Raw genomic sequence first — 12,120 nt, forward strand, 5'->3', positions numbered from 1 at the left:
GTCAAGACAATAGTCTGAGTATTTCTGTTCCATGCGTCTCCTGTCACTTGGCTGGGGATGATGGGGATGGGGTAAAGAAGGAAGCCTTCAGGCTCAGAAATGAACAAGCACATTAGCACCCTGTTCCAAGTACCTGCCATGTACCCTGTGCTTTTATGCTTTGTGAACATATGAGGTAGGTGCCCTTCTCCCCACTGTACAAATGATGAAACTGAGACACAGAAAATGAGGCACCTGGCCCAGGAACATGCTTTACAAATAGAACCAGCATTTAGCCCAGCTCTGTCCCAGTCCATCTCAACTATTTCCCCTCTAAGGCAGCCACATACCCCAATCCTCACGTCACTTTAGGGTAGCTTCCCAGGGAGAACTTTCTCCCCAGGGTTTAGGACTTTGAGAAAATAGAGGACTCGTCAGCTTCCATTTCTAACTTCTCTAGCTCTGTAGATGGTCTGCTTTCCTAAGATCTTGTGTGAAGGTATTGATTTTGGGATTGGTGTAAGGTAAACATGGAGTCTGCCTCAACAACTGTTTAATGAGCACACACCCTGGCTTCTCTTGTGTAGACCTAGGTCCTGGCATCTTGTCTTAGGTGTCACCCAGGTGTGTCACACCAGCTGAAGTCCACTCCATCTTACCCAGGCGATGCTGGCCAAGATCATGTGGGGCCAGTTGCCCTCCAGGTCCCTGAGCGTGAGCCTAGAACAAGAGGGAATGCTGGGAAATAGGCTTTCCAGGCCTCAATGGAGACGATAAACCAGGAATGGAAAGAGCAGGAGCAGGATGAGGCCTGGAGAGGCAGTCAGGTGCCAGTCATGCATCCTGTTCCCAGAAGCCAGTTCTGAACACTTATAATACTGAAAGAATGGGGACAGGACACAGAGGCCACACAGGGTAGCATCACAGCTGCAGACATAAGGTCCCCTTCAGCTCCAAATTTCCTTCCTCACACCAGCAAGTGAAGGTCCAGACTTGTGGCTCTGCCCTAGTATTGCTTTTCTGTCCAGTTTGAGGGGCAAAGGGCTGTGGGCACAGACCCCTATTCCTGTCTCTTCAGCCAGCCACAGCTCACACTCTGCTAAAGTAGGTGGCCACCTCTTTGCGTGGAGGCCGGGCCCCACCCCCTGCCCAGCCATTGCCCATCAATGGTGCCTCCTGGCCCAGCTGCAGTGGTGGTTTGCATTTGTGCCAGCTTGTGAGCAGCCTGTTCATGGTGCCTTGGTCAGTGATGCCTCGCAGCTTTTCCCTCTCTTCCTCAGCCCTGTCAGAGGGGCTCTGGGCAGCCGAGGTGGCAGTGGCAGTGGCTGTGGTCAGTGCTCCATGGGTGTGACCTAGCTCCAGGTCGTGGTTCATAGCCTCAAAGAACTGCTGGATACAGACCTTAGCAAAGGCCTTGGCATGCTCTGTGCACGTCTCATCAAAGAGCTTGCGCTCAATGTCAATATAGTGGGACCAGTATTTGCTCTTGAGGAATGCAGCCTGTGTGAAGCAGGGCCGCACAGAGCGGACCACGAATGCCATCAATGTGGTCAGCAGCACGAAGGACCAGCCCAGCGCCTGTAGGGAGAAGAGGGCATTAGCAGGCCCACCTGTCCAGAAGTCCCAAAGCATTGCTAGGGCCTCTATAGAGCAGACATGGGGCAAGTGACACCACTTCCTGGCCTCCATTTCCTCATCTGTAAAATGGGCATAGATATACCCCTACCTCACAGAACCAGATCCTGGGAGTGTAGAGCCTGCTACTTGGGCAACACACAGGAGTTAACTCCAGTGAGGCTCTCTGGGGTTGAATCTTGTCTCCATGACTTCTCTGTGTCTCAGTTTCCCTACCTATAAAATGGAGCTTGAGATAGCACCTACCTCTCAAGGGCTCTTATGAGAACTAAATGAGATAATAAATGCAACTCAGAGGCTGTATACAGCACTCTCTATTAATAATTATGATGGCAGTAAACCCTTAGGGACCATGCCTCTTCCTTCAAAAGCCTTCTATGATTTCCCCAAGCTTAGCAGCCCTTCTTCCTCCAAGTTCGGGGCCTTTCCTCTGGCTTCTCGAATTGACACCAGGCCCTGTGTCTATTGGGGGAAGAAACCCTGGGCAGGCCTCAAACTCTGCTGAAAGGCACCGGACACTTGACTTTGATGCATACTATGACAGTGGCTCACCCTGGAGCACAGGGCAGGACATCTCTCCCAGCCTGTGCTTTGGGTCAGGACTCCATCTGCACAGAGAAGAGATGGGAAAGTGGAGGCAGGAGTGAGGGTGGGGGTGCCCAATGGCTGCTATTGGGTGGGAAGCTAAGAGGATGTTATTCAGGCAGGGTGTCATCTCCCATGTTGCTCACTAAACCACTTGTGCACATAGGGTTTGGATGTCTCTTGTTCTAAGTGAAATCTATGATGATTTCTGGTTTTTAGATGAAGCCAATTAATTCTAAAGTGACTTCAGAATTCAGTCTCTACTGATCAAAAGAGACATACCTACAGGTCAGGTGGCCTGTGACCTCTCGGGGAACTTTCAGCTTATAGTGTGGCAGTCTATTTATTTTTTAAAGTATTTTATTTTATTATTTTTATTTTATGTGTATGAGTGTATTGCCTGCCTGTATGTAAGTGCAACTGTGTCGTGCAATGCCATGGAGATCAGAAGAAGTCTTTTTGGATTCCCCTGGAACTAGAGTTACAGACAGTTGTTGGCTGCCATGTGGCCCTTTAAGTCCCATTCCAACAATGCTTCTCCCTCACCCTCACTACTGCCTGGGCCTAGGAGAGGAGGCAGATGCAAATTCTCCCCAGCTTCCCAGCTTCTGAACTCAGGATGGAGGAGGTAGGGTCTGAGCTGTTACATCCTTTCTGGGGACCACAGGACAGAGAATGGACTGCTGAGAATCAAACCCGGGTCCACTGCAAGAGCCATCTCTCCAGCCCCTTAGTGTAGCGATTTAAAGGTCAGGTGGAGGGACAGCTGCTCCAGGCCCTAGGGCCTGGAGTGATGGGACAAAGGTCCACAGAAGGAGAGGCTTCAATCTGGGAGGGAAACAGAGCTTGGCTTGGACACTCATGACTCCTGAGGGCTACCAGGATGGTAATGGAGGTTTTATAGGAAAGAGAGCCCTAACTCAAGAGGGGAGCCAGGGATCTGCACTGACCAGAACAGAGAGTACAGGGCAGGCCCAGCCCTGCTCCTTATCCCACTGCACACAGTTCATAACCCAAGGGCTTGATGCCCAGGTGGCCCTGTATGTCCCATTCCAACAGTGCTTCTCCCTCACCCATGCACTCTCTTTCAAGATACTTAGACCCTCAGAGACTCACTCCTGGATCAGGGAGGCACCAGCTGGGGGGCATTTGCCAGGGAAATGTACCCAAATGGCTTAGCTATCCACTGGCCTCACCACTACCTGGGCCTGGGAGAGGAGATAGATGCAAATTCTCCCCAGCCTCCCAGCTGAGAGCTCAGAATGGAGGAGGTGGAGTCTGAGCTGTTACATCCTTTCTGGGGACCATAGGACTGAGAATGGCCTGCTGGACTGAAGGAATCACACATTCTCCAGGTGACTCTGACTGAAAGAAGAACACAAGCCTCCACCCATCACCATCTGAGGGAAAAATCCTATTTTGAGAAATGAAGGAACAGCAGAGAGGACCTTCTCCGAGGGGCCCTGGTCTGTGTGGAGACCCAGCCCCCTCACCTGGGAGATGCAGCGCAAGTACCTCACAGCCACCTCTCGGGCCAGCAGCCAGTCTCCATCATAGATCTCAGGGCAGGGCACACGGGCCAGCAGGCGAGCGAGTTCTGGAGCAGGCAGTCCAGGCACCAGGCTACCATTGCCCAGCGTGGCCACTGGCACAGCTGTACAGAAGGCACAGAGGAAGCACTTGCCATCCAGTAGTGTGACAGCCACCCAGACAACAGGTGCAATGAGAGCACGCTGGGCCATGGAACAGAACATATAGCGCAGCACGGCTGGGTCCTTGGCCCGACGGCCCGGGGGTCGCTTCCATTCTTCAGCCAGCATGGACACATTGTTGTTCATGACCAGGCCAAGCAGGAAGAGTACCAGGGGAGGTGCCAGCAGGATGCCCACACTGTAGGCTGCATTGTAGCCCGGCAGGCAGGGGCAGTTGAAATCAAAGGCAGAATACATCTGGGCACTGGCCAGCGCCATGATGCCACAGATGCCATTCATGAAGGACTCTTGGTTGGACTGCAGAAACTGGAAGATCATCCGGAACTTGTCCATTGTGTCCCGTGGGGTCCTGAAGCCTCCCAGACAGCTCCTGTAGCCCACTCTGCCCACTGGAAATCCACCTCATGACTCGGCTGTCCTGGCTGGACCAGCAGAGTCAGGGTAGTCACTGAAATCACTATCATTCTGAGGAGCCTTCTAGTCAGGTGCTAGTAGAAAGGGCACAGTTTGACCAATCCTGTGCAGCCAGGGCTGTGTACCTCCCTCCCTCTTCCCTCCCCACCTCCCCAGCTGCTTGTAGCCTAGGGCTACAAGGCTGCACCTGGTGGGGACCAGCTTTCTCTAGGTGTGGGAGGGATGAAGAGATGCCAGTAGGTTCGGGCATAGGTTGGATGATGGTGTCTCCTGCAGGGCTAGAGTTTGAGAGACCAATGAGGAAGTATATCATCTCGTGCCCTTCATAGGCGTCTCCCCTCTGCAGTGTCAGGACTCCAGGGAGCTTCTCCATCAATTGAGACAATGATAATAAGATGGCACGGGGATGGTGGTAGCAATGGAGCAGGTATTGGTGGTAGGGATATTGGTCATAGTAGGTATGACAGAAGTGGCGGTGGCAGGGGTGGTGGAGACAGTGTTAATGCAAACATAGCATACAGAAAAATACTCTGGTCTTAGAGATGTTTTTGTTTGTTTGTTTTATTGTTTTAGTTTTTTGGTTCTTTTAATTATTTTTATTTTATGTGCATGAGTATATTGCCTACATGTATGTGAGAGCACCCATGTCGTGCAATGCCGAGGAGGTCAGAAGAGGATGTTGGATTCCCCTGGAACTGGAGTTAAGGATGGTTCATAGCTGCCATGTGGGTGCTAGGAATCGAACCTGGGTCCTCTGCAAGAGCAATCAGCACTCTTAACCACTGAGCCATCTTTCCAGCCCCTAGTTTGTTTGTTTGTTTGTTTGAGACAGGGTCTCCCTGTAGCCTCAGCTAGCCTGGACTGTGTTATACTGACAAAGTTGGCCTCAATCTCATGTAGATCCACCTGCCTCTACCTCCCAAGTTCTGAGATTAAACCACCACAGCCAGCTTTCTTTCCATTTTTTGAGGCAGGGTTTCTAACTCACTATGTAGCCAAAAAAAACCTCAGAATTCCTAATCCTCCTATCTGCCTCCCAGATACTATGATTATAGGCTTGTGTAACCACAACTTTGGACTTGGAGTTGGAGGAGTTGGATTAAACATGTTGCCCAGGTAATCTAAGACTTCAGTCTGTTTCCTGCTTATGGCTCTGTGGGTGTGTCTACGTTTCTGAGCTGTGGGTGGCAAACCCTTTTTTCAGATTCCATTTTCTACCTCTACTTTTTCAGATGCACAGGGTAAAAGAGCTGGGGTGGTGAGGTTTCATGTCCAGAGCCTAGATCTCCAATATGTCTGCAGAACCCAGGCCAGAGCCCTTTCTATAGAGCCATTCAAGAAGAAGGTTTCCATTGAATTAATGCCTGCAGCTGTCCAGAAGGGCAAGTCAGTTCTGGCTCTAATCTCATGGCTCCTGCCTCGGGTAAGGGGTTGGGAAGAGGCTGAGGCAGAACCCTCACAGAGCATTTCTATGGGGCCAGGGATCTTTGTGGCTGTGACTATGTACAAGCTCACTGCGGTTTCTGTCTGTGTATGGAGTGTACATGTAACCACATTAGTGGTCTTCTGTGTCTTTATATTTTTGACAAGAACTGGCATTGACCCAGGCTTTACCTGTTCAGCACCTTACATGTAATGCATAATCTTCATATAGTCCTTTGGGATAGGTACTCTACCAGTGGCCCCATTTTTTTTTGTTATCTATTATTTTTATTTTATGTGTATGCATATAGGTAAGTGCACCCGTGTTGTGCAATGCCCATGGAGGACAGACGAAGCCGTCAGATCCCCTAGAACTGGAGTTTTGGACAGTTGTTAGCTGCCATGTGGGTGCTGGGAATCAAACCCGGGTCCTCTGCAAGAACAGTAAGTGTTCTTAACTGCTGAGCCATCTCTCCAGCCCGAGTATTTTATTTATTATTTTTATTTTATGTGTATGACTGTATCGCCTGCATGTATGTGAGTACACCCATATTGTGCAATGCCGCAGAGGTCAGAAGAGGGCGTTGGATTTTCCTGGAACTGGAGTCAAGGATGGTTCGTAGCTGTTGTGTGGGTGCTGGGAATTGAACCCGGGTCCTCTGCAATAGCAGTCAGTGCTCTTAATTGCTGAGCCATCTCTCCAGCCCCACCAGTGGCCCCATTTACAGAAGTGGAGGCTGAGTCTATTAGCTAAAGGCCACCCAGATTATAGGTGGAGAAGTGGGATTTGAACCCTGGCTAGCACTTGTAAGTGCGAGTACAGGGTGAGAGAGGGTGAAGGAGTGGGTTGTTTTTGTTTTGTTTTGTTTTTCTATCTTGACTTCTGGCTGGATCAAGTTTGGCTGTCAGGTAGATAGGCTAATATGTCACAAATAGGACATTCAGGGGTAGGGGCAAAGAACATTGCTCCCCTCAGTCATAAAGCTGACTGTTTCTGGGACAACTGCAGCCACTAGGCTTGTGGCCACTGAAGGACCCCTGTTAATGACCCGATTGAAAGATACTCATAGTCAGGGAGCAGCATGAAGGGGTTCCAGCAAAGGAGGTGACCACCCTCAGACACCCATTGCAGGCTCAATAGGCATAGCAGACAAGGGCTTAGCACCCAACCTCAGAGTGGGGATGGGGTGGGCCTAGATGGATCATGAAACCAGGAGGAGTGGTTCCAGCACGATGTGGAATCTCTGTCTTATGTTCCTGGCCTATGGCCAGGCATGGTGGTTGCACACCTATGTATTGGACATGGAAATTTGCAGCAGTGTGCCCTTTCAGTAGCATCCAAGTTGTCTGAACAATGCCTGTTTTAGCCACATATACTGCCTGAAAATTCTACCCAAAATGTTCTTTGAAAACCCTTGCTGTATCCATTTGATTGGATTCTAACCTCATTATCCTCAGTATATCATGGATTTTGGTTAGAATTGACCAAAGTGACTTTGTCCCTGGTCTTGCTTCTGGGAATGGTTGTAAAAATCAATTTTAAATTCATTTCCTCTTATGCAAATTTTTTTGGGGTGGTATTGATCCATTTGACGTGATCATCATTAAAGACCCTTGAATAGCAATTGCCTGTAATGATTTCATGCTTACCAAGGCAATCTCGAGTCCCTCATCTTGAGATGCTTGGGAGATTTCATTTGGATGTCTTAAACAAATTCAGTATTTAATATTTTTCCTAGTATTTTGTACCTAATTTTTTCTTATAATTATATATAATAAAAATATGTAATCCCTTTGTTTTGTTTTGACTGGGTTTCATATGGATATTTCCAAATCCCCCTGGTTTGCCCCAGTGTCATAAACCAATGCTATCATTGTCTCCAGGCACTGAGTTGTGAAGACTATTAGAAACTTCTGCCAATGGTCAGGCATGGTGGGTGCATACCTATAATTCCAGCGCTCGGGAAGCAGAGGCAGGAGGATTCCAAATTCAAAACCAGCGTGGGCTATATAGTATGACTTCCATCTCAAAATTAAAAAAAAAAGACAAGTTAAAGAACTGGGGTTATGGCTCAGTTAAGGTAGAGCACTTGTTTAGCAGGTGTAAAGCCCTGGGTTCAGTTCCAATTAAAAAAGAAATGCCTGGCAAGATGACTCTGCACGTAAAGACACTTGCTGCCAAGCTTCATAACTTGACTTCAATCCCCAAAGCCCACATGGTGGGAAGAGAGAACCAACTCTTGCAAGTTGTCTATGACCTCCATATATGCACTGAGGCATACATGCACCCACATGACAAATAAATGAATGTTAAAGAGAGAAGAAAACTTGTCTCTAAAGGATGGAGAAGTGAGGACACAGAGGGTGTGTGTGTGTGTGTGTGTGGCTTCATGAGCACCAAGGTCAGAGAACCGCAGTGTCAATGATATAGAAAGGACTAGAAGATGCCTGAGAAACTATTTGTGTCCCCTCCAAATTTATATGTTGAAATCCTAACTCCTAAAGTGATAGTATTAGGAGGTGGGGGTCTCTGAGACACAATTAAGCTATGAAGGTGGAGCCCTCATGAAGGGGATTAGTGCCCTTACAAAATGGCCCTTAGGGAGCTGGGCATGGTGGCATATTGCTATAATCCTAGCATGCCAGAGGCTGAGACAGGAGGATGTTGAATTTGAGGATAGCCTGGGCAACCTAGGGAGACTATGTCTTATAAACAAAAAGGAATCTCAGAGAACTTTCATCTTCTCTCCTGCACAAGATGATACATGGAGAAAGGAGACCTTCTGGAACTGGGAAGAAGAAGCTCCAACCAGAGCCCATCCCCCACCCCCAGCTGGCACCCAGCCTCCCGAACTGGGAGATATTCATGTGTGATGCTTAAGCCATGTAGTCCACGGTTTTGTTACGGTCATCCTAATTAGAACAGGGATTGTTCTTGGCTCCTGGCACTTGCCCTTCACTTATGCTGTCCCTCCCCTGGATGCGGGCTGCCCTACTTGCACATACAAATCTACTCACCCATTCACTCAGTGTTTCTCTCGCTAAATAATCACATTTCTCTTCTTTCTTTGTTTTTCTTTTTAAAGATTTATTTATGGGGCTGGAGAGATGGCTCAGCAGTTAAGAGCACTGACTGCTCTTGTGGGGGACCCTGGTTCAATTCCCGGCACCCACATGGCGGCTACGAACCATCCTTAACTCCAGTTCCAGGGGAATCTGAAGCCCTCTTCTGACCTCCTCGGCATTGCACAACACAGGTGCACTCACATACATGCAGGCAATACACTCATACACATTAAAAAAAATAATTTAAAAAAGATTTCTTTCTTTCTTTGTTTATATATTTCAGACAGGGTCTCACTATATAGCCCTGACTGACCTGGAACTCACTATGTAGACGAGGCTGGCCTCAAACTCACAGAGACCCACCTGCCTCTGCCTCCCGAGTGCTGGGATTAAAGGTATGCACTACACCCAGCTACAATTTATTTTATTTTACATTATATGTATGTTGTGGAGGGGTTGTGCAAGTGCAGGCAGGTGTTCACAGAGGCCAGAAGAATGTGTTAAGTCATCTGAACTGGAGTTCAGGTGGTTGTGAGATATCCAACATGGGTACTGGGAACAGAGCTCAGGTTCTCCGTGAGAGCAGCAAGCACTCGTAATTGCTGAGCCATTTCTCCAGCCCCTCTGTCTTTTTTGTGGCTGTTTTTGAGATAGGTTCTCATGAGACCCAGGTTCAGGCTGGTCTTAAACTTGCAGTGATTTTTCTGCCTTAGGCTCCCTAGTTCTGGGATTACAGACAGACACCCCCCACCCCACGCTCTCCCCTCTTTTCTCTCCTCTCTTCCTATCCCTTTTCTCTTTGTCTTTTTCTTTCTCTTTTCCTTCCTCCATCCCTCCCTTCCATCCTTCCTTTCTTCTGCAGTGGTGGGGAGAGAACTCCAGGCTTACTAATATATACTGGGTAAGCTCTCTACCATGGAGCCACATCTACAGCCCAGGTCAAGCTGTGTCCCACATGGCGGAGAGCAACCTAGCCAGGGACTTGATCTCATACTAGCCAGGGGCTTCAACCCCTTGTCTGTGAAGTGATGAGAATCGTAAAGCCTTCCTCTTGGGCTGTTGTAAGGATGATGGGAAGAGCCTGTGAAGGGCTGGGTGCAAAGTCAGGCACTCAGAGAACTCCAGAGGAGGGCTCCATAGGTGATGATCTTCTCTAGACCTTTAGGGATATCCTTCCCATTCCCACCTTCAGCCTCTTTGGAAAAAAACAATGAAGCATAGGAAGGAGAAGTTTTGGGCACTCAGCAGAGAGCTCCTTCATTTTCCATAAGACTCTCCAGAGTGAAAGCATTCAGTATAGCTATAATTTCTCCATTTCTCTGTGGTCCTCAGTTCCAGAATCTTCCTCACACAGGGATGTGAATGGTCAGTCCCATATCAGTATCATAACCTGGGGCAGGCTCAGCCCTTAGCCTTCCTCTCTAACTCTGGGAAGGATGATGGCCTGGGAATTCATATAACTCCTACTGAACCCCTGATCTGCTTGGCCTGGACCGCCTCCCTGAGTGAGCAATCGCTGTCCTGACACTTGCCAACAATCAAGAGTTTCCCAGGCCTCCTCCTCTTGAGTCTCCCAGAAATTCTGGGGATTTAGCTAAGCGCCTTGAAACCCTCCTCCCGCCCTGGCCAGCTTCCGCACTCTCTGCTTAACTGTTTATTTCCCTCTTTGACTGATTCTCTTCTTTATCTAAAATGCTTCCTCTTCTCCCTCTACCTTCTCTTTCAACTGTCCCATCCCTTCCTGAAACCTTCAGTATCCTCTTCATATGGACAAAACAAAAATAGCATCTCCTTGACCTCGCCATCAATCACTTGCCTCGCACCCTCAGTTGCTTATATGTAGGACAAAGTCTTGAGCTATCTCCCCTCCTGGGAGTAGATGTGGCAGCTGCAGGTCCCCAGGCTGCATGAGATGAGGACTTGTGTAGCCAAAGCTGATGCCTTCAGAACATGGCTGCCATGCTTAGCTGGCAAAGACTCCATATATAGGACAGAGTCAGGAAACTCCAATCCAGAATTGACTGAGGCTTGGGGAATGAGCCTGGGACCCCAAGATAGCTACTGTCCTTGGAAGAAAGAGTCCTTAGGAGTCAGGTCAGCCTGCCACCTGTGTCCCTCACTCTTAGCTGGGGTGGTAGCTGCAGATCTAGACATCTCACCCTTGTAGGGAGAGAAGCAAATGGTAGTGTGGGTGGATGATGGCAAAGAGGCTTAGGGGTCTGCAACCAGATTGACTGAGGCCTAAAGAGGGCAAGAGAGTCCTCTGGAGACTGTCAAGGCAGAAGGGTCCAGAGACTGTGTCACTGGGCTCAGGGCTCAAGGGTCAAGGGATATCGCTCAATGGGCTCCTCAGCTCTCTGGCCAACACACTTTACTTCTGCACTGGAAGCTGCACTGGAGCCTCTTCATCTGGTTGTGAGTTCACTTTGTCATGTCCTTTCCAGTCCAAGAAGAGAGCAGTTTCTATCTTGCACTCTGGGCCCCTAGGCAGCCCATGAGTATCTGCTTAGTGGGGAAATGTAAGGCTTGACCCTTCGCTGACTCCATGCTTTTTGAGCTGTTTCCTCCTTTCATTTCTCTCTGCCCTCTCCCCTAGTGTTGCTTTCCAAATGTCAAAACCTGCCCCGTCCTTCAAGACCCAGTCACAAGATTCTTCCACGGTGCCTCAGTTTGGAGTCCTACAAAAAACCTCCATGGCACATGTGTGGCTTGCCTTTGTTATGTTACACTGTCTGCTTTAGATTATCAATATTTTCATACCATGTCTGTCCCCATAATAGAGAGTAGGATCCTCATGGTCACCTGTGAAGTGTCTCTTCTATATTTCCCGTCACCTTGCGGCATGTGCAGGAGGTGGTCTATAAATGCTCACTATAGGAAGGAGTGTTGATTATAGTTGGTGACTTTTTATTGGTCTCCTGCAACCTCCTTTCCTCAGGATGGAGCTCACCCATGCAGACTGGGCTGTTTCCAAGCTCTCTCTACTCTCCCCTTCAAGGGCTGCTAACAATTTGCCTAAATCATGCCCTACCCACCCACCCCCATGCCACTGCAGACATTTGCATGATCTAACCGCAGTCAGAAGGTGGGGGAAGCTGAGATGCAGGGCTTTTCTGGTTTCACCAGGTTTCTTAGCTAGAGCCTAACAGAGTAGAAATGGCTTGATGGAGGGTACTATCCCCAACCCCAACCTTCCAGTGACACACTGCCCAGGGCCCAGAGGAAACAGAAAAGACTGGGCTAAACCCAGCTTGCATTTGTCTGTGCTAATGGTGTGAACCTGAGCCTGAGCCTGCGTGTCTGTGTG

At 48.9% G+C, this 12,120-nt stretch overlaps 1 protein-coding gene across 1 annotated transcript; it reads right to left on the reverse strand.

Annotated features, from left to right (window-relative positions):
- Positions 1 to 1,068: 1,068 nt before the first annotated feature.
- On the reverse strand, positions 1,069 to 4,244 carry Calhm1 (calcium homeostasis modulator 1). Its single transcript, XM_008845686.1, has 2 exons — positions 3,693 to 4,244; positions 1,069 to 1,557 (listed from the first exon to the last, which is right to left on the reverse strand). The coding sequence occupies exons 1-2, from the start codon at positions 4,242 to 4,244 to the stop codon at positions 1,069 to 1,071; spliced, it is 1,041 nt and encodes a 346-aa protein (XP_008843908.1).
- Between the last annotated feature and the right edge of the window lie 7,876 nt (positions 4,245 to 12,120).

The sequence above is a fragment of the Nannospalax galili genome, unplaced genomic scaffold (genome assembly GCF_000622305.1).
Source record: "Nannospalax galili isolate Female #2095 unplaced genomic scaffold, S.galili_v1.0 scaffold161, whole genome shotgun sequence".
NCBI classification, from domain to species: Eukaryota; Metazoa; Chordata; class Mammalia; order Rodentia; family Spalacidae; genus Nannospalax; species Nannospalax galili.